General features: G+C 37.7%; 1 protein-coding gene across 8 annotated transcripts in view; it reads right to left on the reverse strand.

Annotated features, from left to right (window-relative positions):
* Positions 1-24,390, reverse strand: part of CCSER2 (coiled-coil serine rich protein 2) — a 47,473-nt gene that overhangs the window by 17,403 nt on the left and 5,680 nt on the right. For 5 of the 8 annotated variants that reach the window (XM_088129725.1, XM_025171173.2, XM_007435170.4 and 2 more), the window contains 7 exons: positions 22,718-22,923; positions 13,219-13,309; positions 11,254-11,413; positions 8,792-8,981; positions 4,486-4,569; positions 2,167-2,253; positions 1,805-1,903 (listed from right to left, as the gene is read on the reverse strand). In XM_088129725.1, coding sequence (XP_087985851.1) covers positions 1,805-1,903; positions 2,167-2,253; positions 4,486-4,569; positions 8,792-8,981; positions 11,254-11,413; positions 13,219-13,309; positions 22,718-22,923 — 917 coding nt within the window. The remainder of the gene's footprint in view (positions 1-1,804; positions 1,904-2,166; positions 2,254-4,485; positions 4,570-8,791; positions 8,982-11,253; positions 11,414-13,218; positions 13,310-22,717; positions 22,924-24,390) is intronic. The other 3 variants (XM_007435171.4, XM_007435175.4, XM_025171175.2) reach the window with 1 other exon arrangement.

A 24,390-nucleotide genomic window follows, 5' to 3' on the forward strand; every position in this document is an offset into this window, starting at 1 on the left:
GAAAAAAAACCGACTGCTTTTCAAGTTGGTCTGGAAGGCTAGTTTATTTTTTCTTCTGGAAAGTTATTTGTGGTAGAACTGTGTTGTGGTCATTCTATGCTGGAAACCAACCGTTACGACCCATGTAATAATATTCAAGAAAAGAAATGAATAAACTCATTCCTTTCTAATCCCCAGAAGCAACAGGAAAAAAGAGACTCATGAGATGCCCACAAAAGCTGGGAGAAGCCCCAAGCTAGCTGAGAAGAGTCTCTATAAGCCAACTTTTTTGCTGAGGTGGCGTTATTTGCAGTGTAAGCCCAGGGCGAGTGGTTTTGCCTTTAATCAATTAAGCCTCTAGGAGACAGAGTTAAGCGATTAGCCCCCTGCCCAGGCATCCTTTGGGCGTGGGCTCTGCACGCTCCTGGCCCAGGAATGTCATTGGCAGAGCCAGGCACTGCAGGAAAATCTGGGCACCGCTGCTTCAGTGGCTACCAAGCAATCTACAAACGCAAAGCGTCCACTGTATTTTACCTTTTAAAATTCAGTTTGCCATATCAAAGGAGCTCAGCTATCAATAGCAGAGTAAGGTACACGGGGGGAAAAAAGGAAAGAAATCCCATAATTCTCCTCCATCTGAGAATCACGCACCATACTCTTAAAAAGATCTACCTCAAATTGGTAAAGAGTATAGAAACTTTTTTTCCCTTTATTCAGATTAGAACTACTTGAATTTATTTTCTTGACTTTTGCTCTTCGCCGAGTTATCCTGAAAGCCAAAAACTAACTACTGTATCAGGAAAACATTTAGATTTTGGCCACATGTTCCATTATCACGGTTCCTTTTTAACAGAGAGGGTTGATACATTTCTATTAAATTCAGAAGTTATTATACAGGTTATCTATAAAATACTTGTGCAGTTTTAATTTTTAATAACTTCACTTCTACATAAGATGTAAACAATCTGTAAAATGAAACAGAGAAAAGACTGAACAACTTAGCATATTTATTTGTAAAAATGTTAACTTTCAACATAACCACCTTTATTTTGGATAAAAAGAATAGCATGATTTTCCAAACATGTTCTACAGTTGTGTTTGATTTAGAGCACTGACATTTGTTCTCCTGGCATTTTATTGAATATAAATTTTATTTATATATTGAATAAATTATCTCTGTGTGCATTTTATAGATTGTCTATATCTTACATAAAAGTACAATTATTAAAAATTCAAAGTGGATTAGGACTTTATAGCATAATATAGTATTGCCAATATGCTAACATTTTTGAATTCCAGAATTGGAAGGAAAACTTAACACGGGACTAGAAGTAGGAATTTCTAAATAGTCAAGGCAAAAAAAGTAATGCTATACAGGAAATATGTGCTGGTAAACTGTTCCCATTACTTTGGAAAAAAGGATGTCAAGCCTGACAGGGTTATAAGCTATATTCACAACTGCCCCAAATGACTTCAGAGATCAGTCCAAATAGTTCAGGTGTTTGCCATGCTGGCTGATCTAAAAAATCCAGTATTAATGAAACAAGGAAATACAATACCGGCTTTTTGAAGGCATGCCTAAAGAAGGACAAATGAGGCAAGCCTAGAATCCTAAATTCTAAAGAGTAAAAGATTATAAGAAAAGATGTGACAGTGAAGTGGCACTATATATAGTAGAGCAATGATGGAGTATATTGAAAGTACTATACCAAGTAATGTAACTGAAAGTAACAATATCCCAAGACAATTGAAAGTAATATACCACGACAAATAGCATCAGTGAGTATCTATATGCAAGAAACATATTTTCCAGTAAGTTCCTCACCGTGTTTTTCCTGCAGGTGGTCTGGGTGTATTTGTCAGCAAACCTGCACACGGTCACTTCAGGCGCCTTGCTGTCTTTGCTGCAGCTGCACTTAACAGCCTTTATGCACAGAGAAGAGAGAAGACCGGGTGAAGACGAAGAAGACACATACGGGCTATCTAACAAGAAGGTCCAGAGCCAGCTTCAGTCAAGAGACAGTAGAGATACACACTCAAATTAAAGACATACACTAACGGTAGTTCCAGTCTTCCAGAGAGAAATTTAAATGCTACTTTCTTAAAACTTCATACACCTCAGGTGCTCAACCATGGTCAGCCAGTATGATGACCACATGTCATTTCATATGCTGTGTGATTACTTACAAGACGATGTTCTAGTTCTCGGATTGTTTCATCTTTCTTTTTTAAATCTTCTTTAAGCCCTGTGATCTCACTGAGTAATTCGTCAGTCTGGCATAAAAAAGAAAAAAAACATAAATTAAGGTATTAATACATTTCGAAAAGTATTATAATGTCTAATTATCTGTTGTGGAAGGAAAAATTACAGCTTTGAAACCAGGATCCAATAGTGGGCTTCACATTACCAAATATTTAAGAATAATACAAATTGCAGATATTATTGGTACCTAAACTATGATCATATTTCTTTTAGTTATATCCCAGACAGGCATCTTTTCTCTAACTTCAGTGACAATTTTAAGGTTCCTCAGATAGTGTGATAATTTATCAACACAATATATAATTGGTTTTATTAAGTACAAATGTAAATATGTGTATGACTTACAGTTAACAATGTGAAAAGGCAAATCATCCAGTGATACTAAAATTAAAAACACAGCCCCTGAAAAAACACAATATAAAATCATAGCATTGCTGATCTCTGGATATGGGCAGTGAGTTTAGAGGTATGAGACAGGCAAGGGATGGAGGGTTTAGCTTTTACTTTGAACATTTTGTTGAATTGAGAGGATCTGGTCTTCATGCCTGCTTCTAAACTGCTGGATGCTTTTAGCTCCTGACCTCCAGGAAATTCGGATGTGTTTACAAACTGCTGACTGTTACGCAAGACTTTTAGTTATGTCTTCACGGGGAGAAATTCAAGTGGCACGTGATCAGCCAGGGAGAGGGAACTACAGTATGATGGTGAGAGACTGACACACCACATCAACGGTGTGGAATGGAAGATGAGGAGACGTCCAACAGTTCTGTCTTTCTTTCCACCAGAGGGCTGTCTTTTAAAAATACCCTCCTCAGCCATAGCAGCAAACTGAGCTTAATCAGTAAAAGATGTCAGGAAAACAAAGACTGCCATTTGTCTTTACGGGGAAGAAAAAATCTTTCAACATTTCTGGAGCTCTTTCATCCATATGGTTTCTGAGGTCCAAGAGTGTGCATGAGGCGCTTAGTAGAATTTGGCTTATCATGCTTTGCTCCAGACAAGGAAAGCTGCCTTGATTTCAGAAGATGGCACTTCTGCATTAGGAGACAGAGAGGAACTCTGATTTAATTGTTATTGAGCTGTGTGGTTTGTATTGCATCGCTAACTGCTGGAAGACCTCAGCAATTACATCAGTGAATACACTGAATGAATAAATAACAGAGATACAACAGCATTTACCTAAGGCAGAAGTGTACACTTCTGTACACACACACACACACACTTGCTTAGGAGGAGAAATAAAATTAAAAAGACTGGAAACATTATTCCTTTCCTGATAGTTGCCATTCACAAAATAATTGCTACATGTGGTAAACGTTCTATCTGCTGCTGCCATGATTCAGGCAGTCCATATAATATCAGACTTACATAAACTAAGGTTATGTAATTTTTCTGGATGCTACATCTATAGCTACGCATTTAATGTGAACATTTACGCCATGTGTGTAAAAATTTATGCAGTGTAATCCAATCTTTACTGAAAAATTGGGTTATGTAACACTTTCCAAAATGGATCAGTTATGCAAGTTGGGGACTGCCTACATATGTTCTTCATTAGATCACAGCTCAGACATTTATAGCTTTTTAAAAATATATTATTATTATTATTATTATTATTATTATTATTAAATAAATAACTGGATGTTTTCCCCGCTCAAGTCTATTAAACCACTTGTTTGTGATCCTTTTCATATTCAAGTTTTAATCTAACTTTTAAAGGCATTAGTATTCTGGTGTTTTCATTTTTCCACTTTTCACTTTTTCCACTTTTCACATGTTTAAAAGTATTACTTAAAGACGCCTGTTCTATTATATATTGTCTGGTTTTAAAATAATTTTGTAAGCCTATTTATTTCAATGACCCTGTGTTTGTTCCTGTTCTACACTACTGCCTTAAATTGTATGTCTCTAGGTAAGGCATTTTAAATAATTTTAAATATTTTTTTAAATTATTTTAAATTATTTAAAAACCCTAGTTTAACTAGTGCCTAATCTATTTTGGGCACTTAATCTGGTAGTAGGACCTCCCCAACCCTGGGGGGAAAAAACAACAACTCAGTAACCAGAAAAAAAATCTACTTGGAATTATTTAAAAAGGAAGTATAAACAGTTTAGAATAGATAGTAGACTCTGTGCATATGTGGTCTGTCTGATGTGATTTTCCTAGTTGAATAAAACTTCTTCAGTACCCTGCCCTCTTCCATTCTAAAGTCTCATCTTCAAAATAACAACAGCCAGCTTACCTTATAAGCTGGTTCGGGTTCCAGCTGTTCTGGACTTGATGGCACTGAGAATGTGATGTTGTGTAGTGATGTGTTTTCATCATTCTGCAAAAGATCAAAGTTTTTCATTTATTTTTTTGAACATCTAAATGTTATGAACATATCCAGCAAGTTGATTTCTACAGTACTTGGGACATCCAAGATTTAAAGTTTTTAAACACTAGTTGGAGAACCTACCATAAACAAACCCGAAAAAAGGAAAAAGAAAGAAAAATAAGAACATTTCCTAGACTTTTCAAATGGTTAGGCAATTCAGAGAAAGAATAAATTCTATACCCACTGTATGCAAATAATGGGCAGCAGGTTCTGGCAGGAGCCTAGAGGAAATATTGTTGAAGATGCAGAAGTCTGTTGGATGTTGGCCTTACTTAACGGAATCAGATAGTGTAGGTTATACAGCACTCAATGTTTCACGTAGTATTCTCATCTATTTCTCAAGAATTTTATTTTATTCTCATATTTTGCAAATTAAATAGGAATCTCTTCAGGACAACCCCCCCCCCCCCAATTTTACTGAAATTAGAAATTCTACAATTTTCATTGGCTACTGCTGATATGCTCTTATTAAATAATGCCAGTCCTCATCCACTTATACTTGGAAGTAACTTAGGACAAAACCAGGTGTAGCCCTTGCTGAGAACTGGGCATAGCACAATGTACTTAACAATGCAGTCATAAAAATCCAGCAACATCAAAACAATTTAAAAAGAAAGAAGGTCCAGTATTTTGATGAGCATCATGATCAAAAAGGAAGGGGAATAAGTGGGTATTCACAGGAAGAATAGGCAGCTGATTAGAGAAACCTTTCTTGGCTACCTCCTTTACCCAAATTCTCCCATGAGAGACAGAACCTAATGTAATCCCAAACTCCCAAACAAACAAACAAGCAACAGGAACAAACAGTTTAACTCAACTGCGCCGAGTTTACGAAGCGGCCTTTGATATCAATGCAAGAACTGAATTTTATCGCACCTTTGCTGACCAAAGGAATAAAATAAAGCCATCTATTACAATACATAGCCCACTGAGAGGCAGCCTGGAGGAGGGCCTAACCCCACCCTCGCCCCCAGGGTTTGTTTCTACTTAGTCGATTTAGCCCTTCATTATTGCTGCATGCAGTTGATTCTGCTGCGCTTTTTACATCCTCAGCCAGCTTGAAATCCCTACTCTGGGCCTTCATGGGTTACTGTAGGGACCATTAACTAGAGTGAATCAAATACTTTGGCTTTTGTGAGATCCATTACTTGGAGCAAGTGACGACTACTCCAATATTTCAATACTCATTTGCATTCTGCCCGTTCTTGGCAGTTGCTCTGCAACCTACATTCAACAGGGCCTGTCTTTAAATCCATAAAGCACCCTTTGTTTTGGTTGCTTCCCAAGTGCTTAAGGCTAAAGCCCTGTCTCGGTTACATGCTCTGGGCCCAGCTCGCTTTCCTACCTCTGCAACAGGCCTCTTAACCTGGCCTCCGGGGAATCCGCTCCTTTTGAGGTTTCCCGGCTGTTCCGAACTCCTCAGCGAGCTGGTGGGATCCTCCTGGCTGCCTCTGCGGGGTATTTTCCAGGAGCACGCAGCCTCCCCACCATGCTGCTCTCCTGTCTCTCCTAATCTTCCTTTGCCTTCCTCTCCTTCCTGAGGAGCCAACCAAGGCCCCTGCTCTTCTTGAGACTCCCAGGGGAACATGAAGAAAATTCGTCTTGGTCCTGCCCTCTCACCTGAGGCAGCATTCACTCATTCACTCAGAAAACAAATACACTTCCTTTTCTGCACTCTGCCAGATTTATGAAAAGCTCTGGAAATGGAATGCTTTGTTTTTAGTCTAAAATACTGAGCAACAATTGAGGGAGCTTGAACTCAGGCATGGGTAGGGTGGGGTGGGGTGGGGATACAGCTTTACAGTTTCTGACTGAATACCTTTATCACAGAATCAAAGAGAGAGAAATCAGTAAAAGTGTTTTTACAAATAAAACGAAGCATAACATTAGGCCATCTGAGTGTGTTTAGATCCAGGATGGGTTAACCTGTGGTCCCCCAACTGTTTTCCCTGGCTCTAAGACTCCCTCCCATAACATCACTGGTTTTTAGCAGCACCAAGGCTGAAAACTGGTAATTCTGTTTCTCCCCATTTTCAAGCAACACCCACGTACAGATGCACACACAAATTCTAAAACAGGGCAAAAAACGAAAGATCTCCCCAACATTCTCCCGGAGGGAAATGCCAGGCCATGTCTGGAATGAGGCCCTGGACCTAGTGTCATCTCTCTAAAAAAGCAGCCCTCACAGCCTCTGGCCACTAAAAGACTCTCGGCCCTGAGCAGCTGATCAGATCTTAGCCTAATAAACCAACCTGAAGAAAACATTTGCCTCCCCACCCTTATTCTTTTGTTTGCAACAAGAGAAAACCAGTTTCTCAATCTATATGAAAGGGCTGAATAATGAGACAATTATGTGCTTAAAAAGGTTTTTAAAACTACCCCCACCCCCATGGTTGAAATACCTACAGTATAAAACAACCTATTTTACTGATTTTACTTCTCCTCTGTAGGGTCTATTCTGAATTCTTCATGTATTTTCTAAAGAAGCTGAAAGAAACAGCCGCCTTGAACTTGGGCTACTGAGCTGTATTCAAACAGACGGCATCACTGTTGACATCACAAAATGTTTGAAACAGGCCACATTTCCCTACCTGGCTAGAGCTAGTATGTGAGCAATGAAAGTTTTAATAAATTTATATTCCACCTCCAATTAGCATAATCAACAAGCAGTAACATTAGATCTGGAGGAACCCAACACATCTATATCACTGTGATACTTTAATCCTCTTTTCCCAGCCAAAAAGCATTTGTGACTGTGAGGAACAAGAACTAGTCCCTTACTGCTCCCAGTCACAGCTACTTTTCAAAGAGAGGATAGTTAAGCTATCTTGCTTTATACTGAACTGAAGATTCAGGTCATCCCCCACTCCCACCCTACCCCACCGTGTCCGTGTCATAATCCCAATACAGCACTTAAGGGGCCATTTTTCCAACCCAGCTGCACTCCAGTTAAAAGCTCTCCTCCACTAACCATGCTGGTTATGGGGAGGGGGTATAGCCTAAGTACCCATTGCTCCTAATTAAAAGGCAATCATGCAGCTACTAGGGAGAAAAAATACACAATTATTTTGTGGATTTACTTTCAAAATGTTATCCATCATTACAGAATTTTGCAAGTTGAGGCCAGAAATATTAGGTAATACTGTCATTTTAAATTACATGGGTTTTGCAATAGGTATAGTAGAAGTAGCAGCAATGGACGACCATCGACAGATTTCTTTAGCCCATCTTCCTTAACTATTATTTCATGACATTTTTTTCACACGTCATATGGAAGAAAAACACCGAGTACCTAAATTAATGAATATGGACACTAAAGAACTGTCTTAGAATCTCTGAAACCTGTATGTGTGTTTGCTTTTCCCCCAATATGCAGACATAATACAGAACTGCCATGTATCTCCAAATCTCCACAAATTTTATCAAATATAGGAACATACAAATTTGTTTACTTTTGATACCAAAGGATGGTATAGAAATGTGGGAAGGGGAGTTCCCTTTGAAAAAAGCCCTTGAACTTCATCAAAAGGCAGCACCTGAGTGTAGGGATCCTGCTGAGGAATAAATAGTCTCCATGTAAGTACAGATGGTCCTCTGAATCTCAAGCAAAACTGAATTTAAAAAGGCTTGCTATTCCAAGTGATGTTCCACTTGCCAAATCCTGTCCACTGTAGCATCCATGAACCTGAAAACCCAATTCCAACAGTGTCTGAGGCATGATACGGTGGTGTGTTGCAAACAGAAGAGAGATTTGTCAGACATAATGGCCTTTCCCTCTCCCTCCATCCTGCAGGAATGGAATTATTTTACTATTAGTACAAGAAGGTAGGGATATGCAAAACATTTCCAATCAAAGTATTCCAAAACTGAAATGCAAACTAGGCTGTTCAGGGCATAGAGATGTATTAAGCTTGTAACAGAGTAATTTGTACTACACACAACAGAACTGCTTCATGCTTTGTACATTTCCATAACATGCTCAAAACAGCTGTTTTGCACTCATGATGGTGCCTTTTACACTCAAAACAAGGGGTTTCAAATTCAAGATGCTACGATCCAATACATTAGGGCATATTACTATTTCAACAGCAAACTTCAGCAAATTTAAATATTAGATATTTAGTTTAATAATATAAAAATTAGTGACATGTCATCTTTCATGCTTACTAACCTGATGGAGTATTCTCTTCATTTTCAAGAGCTGAGTTTTCACAGCTGTACAGTCTTGAACCATATGCCGAAGGGTCATTTCATCCAATACCACAGTATTTGCTGGCAAACTCCTTAGTGGGGGATACAAGCTTGATGTTCCATAGCCTTCAAGATGACTAACAAGAGGAGCATCTAAATAGTTGCAGCTCCTGAAACACAATTTTACGGAAGTTAGTCAAGAGCCTTTGTTAAGCCTTCACAGGAAGCACAGACTTCAAATTTCTGTATTAATTTTTTTTAATCCATTCAATGTTGTCTGATTCTCGAAGACTGCCTGGACAAGTCCCTGCAGGTTTCTTGGCAAGGTTTTTTCAGAGGTGGTTTGCCATTGCCTCCTTCCTAGGGCTGAGAAACAGTGACTGGCCCAAGGTCACCCAGCTGGTCTTGTGCTTAGGCGGGACTAGAACTCATGGCCTCCTGCTTTCTAGCCTGATGTGTTAACCACTGCACCAAACTGGCTCTCTATTAAATTAATAGCAATACAATATCATATCTAACTGCTAAAGATCAAATGGATGTTCTCTGTTCTAATCCCTGCCAGATAAACTGCTTTGCTATGACAAAAGAGAGAATCTCCTTTATGGTGGCTTCCCAACTTTCAAGGGTTTCCCTCAAGAGTTCAACTTGCACTGGTGTTACCAGTATTTCATCCTCAGATCAAGCTTTATTTTCCCAGATCAAGCTTTTATTTTCATGTACAATTTTTATTTGTTCTGTTACATTTGTTTTAACTTGCTTCAAATTGTATTAATTGTTTTGTTTTTAATATGATTTTATTCTTGCCTTGTAGGCCTTCCAGTTATCTTCACATAAAGTGCAATTTTAAAAGATTACTAATCTTTGATTAATTGATAAATTATACATATGACTCACTCCCAAAGAAACAGACATACTTTTGTTTTGGATATTGCTTCTATATCCCATAGATCAGGAATTCCCTTGAGAAATCCCACAAGGGTGCTGCTGAAATTCAGTGACAAGCTACTGCATAATGTTGAGTATGAATCCCCACACCTTTTCAGTGAGAAACCAAAGAAAACAGGTTCAGCAATCAAATAAGTGTAAATTACTTACTAAATCTAACCTCTCAGAAACTGTGAAGGGGAAAATAGTTTGTATATCCCAGCATCACCCTACATATGTTATTGTGTAATGCTCCTAACTCTCCAATTCTTGACCACTGGAGAAAAAAGGGCTATTCCCAATCACACAAAGTTTGCCTATTCTAGCAACAGAAACTCAAACCTTAGAAGAGTCATATCTGTTCTGTAACAGTCAAGGGAGAATGCATTTCCTAAGATATAAAAACTGTTGATGGGAGGCAGTAATTAATTTTTTAAAATGCACTGCAGTGTATTACAGAAAGTCGTCCTATACATTAAATTAGGAGAAGAGAAATACCTTATTCTTCAAAACAGAGATATTCTAATATTAGCACCAAGCATGACAAAATCATATCCAGTCACAGGAGTATAAAACAATATTCTGACATATAAACACTAGCTTGGATCCAGAAATACTTTGCACCCTTTGACATACGACCCTTATTTATTTATTTTTATTTATTTACTTACTTATTTATCAAATTTATCTAGCCGCCCATCTCACACACAGTGACTCTGGGCAGCGTACAATAAAACAAAACAGTAAATATATAAAAACAATCATTATTTTAAAAAATATAAAGCAGTCATTATTAAAAATACAAACCATCAAGAACAGGAGAGCGTAAATTAAAAACAATAAAGCCATCTTTATCCCCAGTCCCATGGGAGCCCCAGGCCTGATGACAAAGCCAGGTCTTGAGAGACTTACGGCACATCAAGAGGGACGGAGCTAAACTCACTTAGGCCAGGGTGGGGGAGAATGTATATTGTACAGTTAACTATACAAATGCTCTTTTTAAATAACAAATGCTTCCATTTACCACACTGCCTGATCTAACGAGCCGAGTTTAGGCTCCAGTAAGTGCGAGTAATGGCTGCCGAGCTCAGTCGCTCCTTCTGAATAGATGGGGATGGAACTGTAGTATTAAGTTACCGATGCATCTGTTTCCACATGCTTGCACATGCATAAAGTAGACTGGAACTGTCACATTCAAGTGTCTTGACCACTTCTGAAGGGTTTCAAGTGTGAAACAGCCATGTTTCAACTATTTTCCCTTGAGTCTGAAACATTTTCAGAAAGGTTAAAATAGCCCATCTGGAATACAGAACAATCATTTCAAGCTCAAGGTAGGGTGTGGATGCTCTCTGAGTTAGAAACATTTTGCAATCCCTGGACTACTGTCTTTTCTTTCTCAGAATCACCGCTTCCCTCTGTCTCCAGACCCATCTCAGGGCGAAAAACCCTAATGATTAATGGCTGCTGGGAGTATCCCAAATCGCACCCTTCAACGTTTTTCTCCCCCAAGGATCACACCTGTTCAGATCATTTCTGGCATGGGAATATTGGTCAGGGGGACCAAGGTGATAATGGTCTTGCGTGTTCCACCTCTGTGGTGCTCTCTTCCACAGCCCTTCTTTCTGCTGTCGAATATTTCTGTCTGGTCGCTCATAACGGTTCATATTTTCACATTCCACTATATAAATAGGAGAAGACAGAGCAACATCAGTTTAAGCAGAACTATTACCAACAAGAAAATTAAAACAGGTATCTGATGGTACTCTTAATTAAGTACAACGCAGTCCATACATAAGAATTGCAGATAAATTAAGCCTGGGCATAGTTAAGGTAATTTCATTTAATAATATTGTGATGAGTACTGTCATGAATCAGCTCAGGCCTCAGAGGCAAAATGTAAACTCAAAACTCAAGCTTTCCTATTCATAACATGTCAAACCACAGAAATGCTATACTAGATATGCTGAAACTAACTTGCTTCCACGATAGTAAGGTTGCTACTTCAGTTCAATAACTTTAGTTCATTCTTTAGTCTCAAAAATATAATATAATAAATAATGTATAAAGAACCAAGTAGTTTCTTTGCTATCAGAATAAACAACTAAGCAAACAAAAACAGCACTTACTTTTCACAAGGATTTTCCCAACACTTATATAGTTAATTATGAAACACGATCTTTGGGGAGTTTTATTAAGGAAACGTTTTAGAACATTCGTTTTACCCTACCGCATTAAACTTTTAGAAACTTTAATCAGTATCCAAAAAACAACAGTTTGGTTTCTGAAACGCGTAGCTGGCAATTGTTTTGAAACATTAAAAGCCAAACCAAGGTACAAAGTGCAGCCAGGGAAGAAAAGTTTGAAGAAATCCGTTCAGCTTTCCACTTACCTAAAAATGTTTTCTTCTCATTGTTACGCCTTGACTATGAGACGCTTTTCATAGCTGTTGTTCCACTGCCTACTCAGACATAGTTTTGCAGAAGACAAGGACAAACAGGCCTTCCTTCCTGATCATTCCCTGCTTGCGTAGAGTTGGGAAGGGAGCCCAGTTTGACCCTGTGATTTAAAACTACCGTCCTCCAAGTACATACTTCTTGCAATAGAACAATTGCTATAAATAGAGGACAAGTTCCATCATAGACTCCAAAACGGAACAAGAAAAATATAAACCTATGAATTATCTTAACACTTGCTTAAGTCAATCAGGCTTTGGACAAGACAGAGTTAACTGTTAAATTCATGAATCACACAATCCTAGGAGTTGAAAGGGGCCATTGAATCCAATTCCTGTTCTGTGAACCCAAATTAGAGCAACCCAGGAAAAAGGCTGTCCAGCCTCTGCTTGAACACATCTAGCAAAAGGAAACCCAGGCTGCACCTACAGTTTGCTGTCACTCTCTTCTTACTGAGAAATTTTTCCTAGCCTTCCACTGGAATTCAGTCCTACAACTCACTCTGCTATGGATCTAAACATAACAGCTTTTGTGATTTAATTTCAGGACTTCAGATAGGTTTCTGTACACTTATCTAGCCAGCCATGTCTCTGTGTGTGTTTTTGTTTAAACAAAAAAATACACAATAAATTTTAACCCTATTATACCAAAAGCGTTACTTAGGACAATCAGAATTCATTTTAAAAAGACTAGCTGAAAATTATGGCACTAAAAAAAGAAAAGTATCAGAAGTTGAGAAACCACCTAAAGTGCTTACAGAGTTTTAAAAGCATTGCTCTGACCAGAAACTTCAGAAAAATTATACAGTGGGGACGTTATTTATTGCTTTCCTTGAACACAGAATGAAGCTGTATACTGAGACCAAAGATACCCACAGCCTTCCCTCCCTGATGTCCTCCAGATTTTATTGCATTATCACTGTAGAAGTTGTTGGGGCCCTTGGTTGAACAGAAATGGAAGGTGAGATAGAAGAAGCAAACACAATGCGGACTCCAGACACTTCAGAAGTCATTAGAATCCTTTCACTAACCATTATCACAGGGTGTATCTTCAGGTAAGTCGACATCAAGCATAAGATCATCATCTTCAAGATCACAGGAATCAAGATTGTTCAAGATATCCTGCAAGGAACAAGAAATGGCTTCATGATGAGCCCACCTGACCCTCTTTCTCTGAGTCAGACTTACCTAAATGCATTTTGAAATAAACTTATTATTACTGCTTCTCCAGCTAACAGAACAGGACTTTATTATGGTCAGTGATGAGAGCAGCTTCTCCAGCTATCTAGCACAGGTAGCATTAAAGTGAAAAGACATAATTAATCTCCAGGCCTCTGAAAATATGTGCTAAGTATTCAGGTTAAATCAAATCAAATCTTTATTTCAGTCATAGACCAGCATAAAATACAATCAGGAAAATTTACACCCATTTCAATAATAACTTACTGAAACTTGTAAGTGATAAAACATAATTAAAAGCTAGGATTACTAACATAATACTATGAAATTAAAATGCTAAAGTATCTCTAGGAAAGTGAAGAAGAGGACGACCAGCAGCAAGATGTACAAACAGTGGCAATGAGTGCACCATTGGAAGACCTGAAAGCAGGGCTGTGGAGTCAGGGTCATGGAGTCAGAAGCAATTCTTGGGTTACTGGAGTCGGACTCTGAGTCGGTAAAAATGTACCAACTTTGACTCCTAATAAATTTAAATTGTATATAATATAAATAATATAAGAAGTTAAAATTTCCTATTTCATAGATAACAATTTGATTAACCTATTTTTTCAGGATATATTTTAATTTCAAGTTCTCTGCAAATTTCAAAATATATATTTTGATAAAAACATAACCTCACTGTTTTTATTTTTTAGCTTTTATCCTTTGTTTAAACTATAATTTATTTAATATTAAAATTAAAAAAAAGAATGTTTTAGCTATAGCCGTTAGACCCAAGCTTTAACAGGTTAGGTGTCAGGTTCAGCCCAAAGAACTCCATGAGATAGTACAGATACAGTTCTGTTGCATTTATTAGCTTCCACCTCCAAGACAGAATCTCTCCAGACTGAATCTACACTTCCCAAGCCAGCCAGCCAAAACACTGTGAATTCCTTAGGGTGGTGCCAGTCTCATCTTCTTAACCTTCCCATGCTCCTGCTGGGGGCTAAGGAAATGCTTATCTCCCCAAGCGTGGCCTTCATCAAACCATTCCATCACATCAGGGTTCTAAAAAGTTGCCAGCTGATTCACGTTGGCAGTGATGAAATGCCTTGCATGTTGCATGCTTGCAGTCAATATATTTATAATTTATTTCCTATATCAATATGTGATTAAAGGAATCGGAGTCAGAGTTGAAGGTACCATAAATAAAGGAGTCAGAGTCAAAGGTTTTATGTGCCGACTCCACAGCCCTGCTTGACAGAACAGGTCAGGGATAGGTAGGTCCTCATGGAGAAAATCTATGTGGTCACTAGGAGTTGACAGTGACTTGATGACACTCAATCAATCAATCAATCAATCAAGGTATCTCTATAAAAAAATCTTATTACTGAGACTATGGACTGAAAGGTGGGGGGGGGCTCTGAAAGCCACATAAAGGATATAAAAACAAATAAAGCAGCACTGGTGAGCCATAATTTCTGGTTATTGCATCATATTTTCCACATAAACAAACATGGATTTGGAAACTAATGCATATGATTTCCACATGTTAGACTATTGGTCTTAAAGATATATTCCAATTGAATCAACACAACAATGTCCATAAGCCTAGTCCCAAGTACTGAAACAAAAGACATTTATGAAAATCTTTTTATTAAAAAAATGTTTTAAAAGTTGGTGGTTTCCCAGATGACAGACATATTTCTCTGAATAATATTACCTTTACAGATTACAGTTTGCTTTAATAAACTAGGAAATTTTAAAAATTATCAGTAGAACCATCACAATTATCTACAGAAATGGGGTATTACTAAAGCTCCATTAATATTGTACAGTAAGTAACTCCCCGGCACTGACATTTTGCTCTTCCCTTAACAGAAAAGTGCAAACTGAATTAATAATCTCTGTTCCTATTCCCTTTACTAGACCATGGTGTAGATTTCAGTGTCTTTGTATTAAATAGGCGAAGAAGCGGGAAATACAGTTGTATGTTCCCCACTAACTTACAAATGTTACCAAACATGTGTAATGAGATTAGAAAAGGGATGACAGTCAAAACAGCAGTGTGTCTTCAAAAAAAGCACCAGTCTACATATTTAAGTTTACAAAAATCCATCCAATGATACTGGATGTTGAGCTATCACAACAAGCAGGAGAGCTCTTCCTACGTACATTAAGTCACAGCTTAACAGCGAAGCAGGTCCCATACCTTCAAGAGAGAAAATAAAGATGACCAAGTAAAGTAAAATACTTCCCAAGGAAGGGGACCAGGAACAAGAGGCAGAGGCTGGGCTTAGGCTGATCACTGCAGCTGCCATGGCAACCATGTGGTAGTTCAAGGAGGCCTTCCAGCCTGTATCCAATCAGGGAACTGCAGCCACTGACACGGCCACATCATGTTCAGTCTCCCTGAGGCTAGCCACACAATCACATGGACCAGGATGCCAGTTGTCATGGTGAGACACAAATCCTACTATTAGCCTCTGAAACCATCAGCCTTTTATCCTCTTACTGACTCTAGGAAGCAAAAAAAAAAAAAAAAAAGCAGAATGATTTTTGCTAAACTACAGACCTGGAAACCACTCCTCTAAACAAGCTTTGGCAAGCTTCTTGTCATTACTATTTCTTTATGATTTTGTGTCATTTTGAAATGGGGAGTGTTTAAGCACACATAGTTGTCGTGGCTGTGCAATGCTTCAGATTTGATTCAGAAGTGATACACGGGAATGGGCTAGACAGCGAGTGCAGCACTTGTCTGTGACTTATTAAAGTAGCCACTTCTTCAGAATTGTCAGCCACTGCAGCTATGTAATCCTGGAGACAGGCAGATATGACTGCTTTAACATGTTACAGACAGATGCTGCACCCATGTTCACATAATCCCATAGCATTTCTTCCAAATCAACTCTGAATTAGTGCTTGTCCCAGTTGCTATGGATAATGCCAATTATCAGATGTAAGGCAAAAATATTTTTCTCATTAAAAAATTCAAATAACTGAGCATAGTAACAAGTCACAGTACTATTATAAATGAGATACTCACATCTTTGACAGTATTCTTTAAAGCCATTAGATTGCTCATTATTAAGGAAAATGGGAGTGAGCCATAAGATGACTCACTAGATCCTCATCTTTTGCATTAAAATATTTTTCAATTTTCATCTTTTTTCTGCTCCTTCTAACCTGTTAAACTACCATAATAGTTAATACTATTTTAACAGGCAATTCACAACACTTAGAAGTATAAATACGTCCATTAAAAATATTCTTGGCTTTAAAATATAGAGGGATATATATATTCTTTATTAGAGCTTCTTATACTTGCAGTAAAAGCAATCTCTACCCTTCATTCTTCCTTGCTAACTCCTGGTTGAGTTTCTAGAAGCAGATTTATTGTCCTGTCTTGAGTAAAGCTGATCGTCATCTACTGTGATTCCAGCCATGTTCTTTTTATAGGTTTGCTTTTGTTCAGTGTGACATAGCGTATTTTGCTTATTGCAAAAGGTCATCTCTAAATAATAAGAAAAGTATACAGCTTTAACAGGTTGAAAATAAAATGCAGACAGGTTTCTAGGTGGAAAAGCAACGGACCAAGGCATGTTCCTTTTTTCAAAACTGACGTCTCAAGCCAAAACAGTCCTGCATGCCTCTGATGGATAATTAAGATATTCCACACTAAATACAACCCGAAAATTTAAAAGACTTGAGTAATAATATATTCAAATGTTTGCACACTCTTTTCAAACTAAGTTTAAAAAAAACTCAAAGAGTAATATACTGTAATATGACTTCAGTTATTCCATGACTAAACCTTATATTTGTACTCAGTTTTTATTGATCAGGCAGAGAGAATAAATAGATACTCAAAGACCATCTAAGATTTTTGACTCTGTTTCACTGCTATTTTTAAGCAACAGGCTCCATCACAAATCTAGCTCTCTAGAAAGATCTGCAGTTAAGTTTCATGCCATACATCAGAAATATTACTACAGTCAGATACATTGGCTTAACCTGCTTCCCAAAACTAGGATTCCTATGATTTACCTATACACAGAGGATTAAACAGTAAGGGAAGCTGTGCCTCTTCCCTGTTTCTTTTTAAATTCTGTGATTTAACTGCCTTGTCTGAACTGGCTTGCTGTAACCAGCATTAAAACAGCCTCTCATGCCTGAGAAAATAGATGCCCTGGCCATTACATCATCACTCATACAGACAATTAATTGAATAAGCCATAAGGAAGATTATGCCAACTCCCTTTTCTCCTTTATAATTACATGTTGTTGCCATGAATTGATCATTCTGTCCTCCTACAAACTTTGCCATTACTTCAAAATTAACCCCTCCGATTCTTTTATTCATAAAGAAGCACTAATATCTTCAGCAGAATTACTGGGGATCAGTGAGTACCTCTTTACATAAACTTTACACCAAAGGAACTTTGCAAAGTTTATAGTCCTTATATGCACTGTAGAATGAAAATTAAAAATTAAAAACAGAACACTTCACTTTTTAGCCAGATGCTCCAAGAAAGTATTTATTGGATTTCATGCCCACAGCATGTTTCTATGTTTTAACACTGTGAACACACAGGACAACTTCAAATAAATCAAAATGTAAAGCACAACAAAGTATAATATATTGGCAGATATGGATACTACCATTTCTTAGAAAATACAACAGTAAAATGTCTGCCTCGTAATTATAAAAGCTTATATATTTCCCAAGGGATGTGTGCATGTATGTTATTTGTGTGAAAATGACATTAATATTACTGGGCGTCCTCGTTTAGCAACTGCCTCATTTAGCAACTGTTCGTAGTTATGACAGTGATAAAAAAGTAACTTTATCACCAATCCTTGCATTTACAACCTTCAGAGGTCTGTAATGCAAAGGAAAACTGAAGTAATATCATAAGCACAGTTGCAGTTTCACTTAGCAACCACTTTGCTTAACCAGCAAGTTGCCAGTTCCAATTGTGGTCACTAAACAAGGACTATCTGTACCTGTGGATAACAATGAAGACTGCTCCCTAAGTGGAATAAAACAGCACTAATGGTATTTTTGTATCTAGTGACAGAATTCTATGAAGTAGAACATTTTAATCAAGATATAATTTAGAAAAATAGATAGGCAAAGTATGCTAAATTTTAGACAATCAGGTATTTGGCATAGACACTAGTACACATTATCAGTAAAGCATAAAGTTAACTGCATTTGTTACAGGAACAAATAAATGCATACAGCTATGAATATTTGCACTTAATTTGTCAAGTTAATTACATAATTAGAAAAGGGAAATATGACAGCAGTCAGACATGGAAGATTTAAACAAATTACTGGACATTGTTGTGCTGCCATCTAGCCTTCATTCATGAAGTTACTAAAGAACTTTTTAAAATATTCAACGTCATACGGACTCAACTGAATTTAAATTTGGAGGGGAGGAGGGAGTTGCACCACAAAACACCTGGACTTTTTCACACAGCTTAACAGACGATGTTTTCAAATACAGTACAGTACTTATCTGGACATTCCAATTAGTGTTTATAAGTCAGCTCCTAAAAGAGAAAGATTATCTCTTAACATTTCTAAGCCTATTTAGTAAAATGAAGAGTTAGTGGATGCTAACAAAGTTGTCAGGGTATGTTTACAAAGTTGACTTTTTCAAAGGGGTGAGTTTATCTCTTCAGTAGACAATTTCAGCCACTGAGTTTGAGTTTCTTTATTGTTACTGGAGTCAGAGACCAAAAACATACAAAACTGATACAAAATTGGTACAATTGCTAAAAACAACGAACCACTGTAAAAAAATAATCTTGCTCAGCATTGCAGAAATCCAAATAAAAACTGCTCAAGAAAGTAAAATATTACAGGTAGATTCCTCAGAATCCTGGTATAGGCTTTAAAATGGAAATATTTTCAGAGTATGAATCTAATAAATCTTAATGTCCCGACATTAACATTCCCTCCTGTCTGATTTCCAGAGTTTAGAGCAGGTTTTGTATATTTATAAAGATGAGTAACAGATTTCTTTTAATAAATCTGAAACAATAAAACAACCATGGGGTAACTGTACTGTTAAACCAATAACAATGGAAGGGCTGGGGACAGGAGGACAGAGATCAGAAAAACTGAATTCTTTGTCTTCATTTCACTACGGGAGATACTAGATAGAAGCCAATGACTAAATTGGTTTTGTTCAGACAGGCAACTGAAAAATTCATAGAGTGCTGGTAAGGATGAGGCTTCTGGGGAATCTTGAGAAATCACAAGATTCAGTGGGGTTGAATGGCATTTGCTCAAAAGTATAACAAGCCTAAACATCGAATAAACTGGAGAAGAATAACAAGCAAGATTTTTCTTGATCTGTATTTAGTAAGCAGGGTGAGTCTTAGGTTTCCGCAGAAAGGACAGGAGACTGAACCACTTCTTCATCTAAGATTTTATCCATTTGTTTTTTGCCCTGCTATAGCCAAGGGTGTTATGAGTGAGTAAACTGTAAAGAAACTTCTTGATACACTGACTATGACAAGGGGTCACTTAACCTTCTCCCTGAAAGTTCAGGTTCCAGGTGAAACTGTACTATTTGGATTTCTGGAGCATGAACATTGCTTGCAGTCTCTTTTTCTTTTATGGTTTAGACCTTTCTGTTATCTATTGCTTTTCTAATCTGATGGTAATATTCATTCATTCGTTTTATACAGCCATCCATCCCACAGCAGTGACTTTGGGCAACATACAAAGTTAAAACCAGCAATTAGAGCAGTCCAAATAATGCATGCCCAGGGTCACAAACAACAAATTCCAAACTTATAATAAAAATAACATCAGTCAGCAGAGTTCGCATTAACTTCCCAGCCCAAATGCCTGGAGAAATAGTACCTTGAAAAAGGTTGGGGCCATCCAGATCTCCAGAGGGGTGCTGTTCCACATGGCAGGTGCTGCAACTGAGAAGGCACAATTCCTGGGCCCAATAAGATGACATTTTTAATGCCGCTTTTTCAAATTTGGCAACTTTAATATATGTGGACTTCAACTTCCAGAATTCTGGGAGCTGAGGTCCACACATCTTAAAGTTGTCAAGTTTGAAAAACAATGGTTTAATTGAAGAGATCCAGAGCATGCTCTCCTTGCTAGACCTGATGGGGTGAGTAGAGATGGTGGAAACAGGTAGAGCCGGAAAAATTAATACCTTTAATTGTTAGCTACCTTCTGTAAAGAAGCATCTGAATAGAAATAATCCTTCTCTCCATTTTGTCCTATACCCCTGGTTACAATCCCTGCCAGCCACACCCATACTAGTGGGAAACAATACTACGGATGGTAGTTTGTAAAAAAAAAAAAGAAGAAAAAAGAAATATCCATGCTGCTTTTGCATCATCACTAAGACTGCATTGAAGCCGGGAATGAAAGACATAAATGAAGAGCAGATGGGGGATCTCATTACAGGCTTATCTAATAAGTGGGCTCTGTCCATCAAGCAAACATTCCAGAAGAAAGATTCAAAAGCTTCAAAGAGGCCCCACATTAAAGAACTCACTAATAAAGGAGGGCTGGACGATTCCTATCTCAGTTCTTTAGATTCTGCAGGCTAACTCCTAATCCTTGGCATTAAAATTAAAGAAAGTTTGTGTAAATCTTGCTTCCTTGCTTCCGCTCTGCAGTTAAGGGGCTCAACAGTCATCGCGAATGAAGGCATCTGAAGACGTAATGATTCCTTGTCAGATGTTTTGCAACAAGGGGCTTCCCTAAACCTCTCTAAAAATGTTTGAATGCTGTGATAGCAGCTCAAATGGGAAAGAAAAAGTCCTCAATGATGCAGACAGGCTTCTGGAATTCCACTTTAAAACAAGCCAGGGAGTGATCTGGATCGTTCTATTAGCTTCAGCCCAGGAGGTATGGAAAGGCAAGGGCCAGATCACTCACAAGGTGTCGCACTGCTAAAGGAAAGACCAGCTTTGCTCTGTTTTCAAATAAACTGCCAGAGAGCCAGAAAAAGGCTGACTGAACTACTGAAAAAGTGAGTGTCATCAGTTCAATCAGAGATGGAAGGGATTGATCTGGCATGAGATCCTCACGTGAAGGTACTCTCAATCACATATTAATCTGTGAAATAGTTAAAGAGCCTTATTCTAAGTGTACTGTACACTACTTTTCAGACTTCTAAACAAGTTGAGAAAAATCGCAAAGGTTTCCAAATCAAAAGAAACATGTTTTATGACTATTTCCTCTAAAAGTGTTAATTTATACATTACAATCAAGTGCAACCACACCTAGCACTTATGCTGAGCACAAATTACATAAAGTATTTCAGTGATTTTAAAATATTCATCCATCCATATGAGCTTCTGTCATATAATCTAAGCGGAGTCATTCTCTGCTACTTGGGTAAGTTTATCCAATAATGAAAGCTTCTTTGACAAGACCCTTAAACATTACCCTGAATGATAAAATGAAAAATGGTGAACATCAAACTACGAATTCCCCATAAAGAAGAAAAAGGGAGTTGAACATTCCATAGAAAAAAGTTCTCAAAGCTTGCTTTTTGTTTCAAGTGAGAAGCTCTCCTTATGCAACTATAAACTATGCTTTTTTCCACTGCAGAAAGCTGAAACGTTTTTACTAAACCTAAAATGAGTTTCTTGCACATCATGAATTCTTAGCATCTTCATGAACTGATGCTCCTATTATCTCAGGCCAGTAAGTTTCCAAACTTTCTACACTTTCCACAAGACATCAGTCCCAGAATTTCTGCATAACACCAAGCAATTACAAACTTTATAGTGCACCCTCAATTCCCACAAGCCACTGGCCAGAGACAAAAATATGGAACACTGAATATGCTCAACAGCCTCTATAGCTGCACGCTGCATGACAACAGCAAAGATCCTGAGCAACTGTCTTCCAGAGAATTCTGATCACCATTGGCACTGGACTACAAAGAACACTTCAAAACATTTTGAAGAGTAGGATTTCCATATTTTTACTTTGTCTTCTTGCCCTTAAAGGCACTTTAAAATATTTTAAATAAATAATTATAGTATTTTAATTCATGGACAAAATCTTCATCTTGTCAATCAAACAGCACTATAAGTTAACAACTGCAAAAGCAATATAAGCATAGGCACTTATTTCTACATTTAAAGATCAACCAGTCTTATAAAGGCAGCTTGTTCTTATGTTAACCAGTTTACGCTACGTTTCTGTCTTCTACAATCCCTCCCGCTCATTTCTTGCCTTTACTCAAACTGGGATCTTTGTAAATGCTGCATTTGCCATGGAATTTTCCAGAAAGGATGGAATTAATGTCAGATACAACACAGATAATTGTACTGTACTGATAATATATATAAACAAGTAATACGTACGATGCTGTTCATTTCTGAAGAATCATAACTTCCGCATGGATGGACACTCCCAATGGGCTCCAATCCTTCTTCATCCCACATATATGTCCCATCAGAGCTATCAGATGGTGAAAGCTCAAAAGAGGAGCCAGCTCTGTAATCCATGTCCGAAGAAATTTCATTGTTCCCAGTAGGATGTTTGGCACTTTCACTCTTATCGTCTACTTCTTAAATAAAAATAAAGAACTAAATACTTCTATACACACTCTTACTTCAACACTTTAATACTTTCTTTTTCAAGGCTAAGGCACTTAAGAAAGTTTTTATCTGATCAAAACAACTCTCAAAATGCATTGTATGACCCACACGGGAAGCTAAATCAATAATAAAGCTATCTGAAAACAAAAGTACAAAAATGAAAGAAAAGCATCTTTTAAAAAAGGCAAACTAGCCTTGGAGACCTTGTTACTCCAATGTGAGGAAGCATCTCTTAAAGCAAGGGTCTCGAACAGGGTGGTGAAACTGGGAACCTTCCCCTGAGAAAACTCTTTTCCACACTGTAAGTCAGACCCACTGATGGAGACAGGAGTCTCTCTAGCTGAACTAGGTGCACAGAGTGGGTGATCCTGGGGAAGGCTAACTTTGAATTAATTAAAGAGTGGGACAACAGCCAAAGAGGAACAAGTTCCCCTTATTTCACTATCTGAAGATTTTTTTTCTGTTAATTAATATATGGACATTGAGAAATGAATGCATTAATTCATCTCTATCATGAGAAGGGAAAAAGAATACTAATTTATAATCCACAGACCCTCTCCCCAATTAGATTCAAGCTGTGCACATTTTACGTATCCCAGTGGCATAAAAATATCTGCCTTTTTCTTCAAGTTTCAACAGCAATAAAGAGAAAAAAGGAATTCTAACAGGGATGAAGATTCAGTAATAATGATGCTGATTTTGACCAATAAGTAAAAGGCAACCTTTTCTGTTCCAATAAAGTTTTTAAAAAACCTTGAAATTCCTAAGGCAAACATTCAAAATCTAAAGCTGTTAATTTTTCAGTGAAATGTACTTCCGTATATAGTTATTAGCACAGTGCTAGTCACAAATTGTCAAGGCTGTCCTGTCTTTTGAGAATGAGGTTTAACACAACCATGATGAAAAGAGGAATCATCATTCCCTGCCATTTGCTGCATGGGGCGAATGGTGGCTTGGTCCATGTCTTCTCCTGCTGGAAAGGGACCAACTGGTTTCCAGTTATCCCATTGGCTTCAATCATTTTCCACTTTGTCCTCACGATGAGGTTCTAACAAAGCCAAGCCAGATTTCACATTCCAGCTCTTGGGTAGAAATTTCCTATTCTTGAATTTGCCTTGTTCTGTTGGGATCATCTCAACAGTACTGGTGTTTCTAAATCAGCCATGCACGTGGATCATGATAGCAGAAATATGGATAGAAGTGGGAAGGACAGGACAGGATGCAAAATCCTGCAAGCTAGGTGTGCCAATTTTGTGGGCTTGGAATTTTGTGGGCTCTACCATGTTTTATGGTAGAGATTTTTTTTTTCCTTTTTACATTGTTAAACTAAATATTACACTATGCTTTAACTTCCATAAGACTTTACAAAATAAATATAACTACAATTTATCATAGCATCCTTTCCCATAAGGCTATATCAACCCATTATTACTGCA

This window comes from Python bivittatus, unplaced genomic scaffold, assembly GCF_059951505.1.
Source record: "Python bivittatus isolate LINGU-HERP-01145 unplaced genomic scaffold, Pbiv_v1 ctg000050_np1212, whole genome shotgun sequence".
In the NCBI taxonomy this organism is placed as follows: domain Eukaryota; kingdom Metazoa; phylum Chordata; class Lepidosauria; order Squamata; family Pythonidae; genus Python; species Python bivittatus.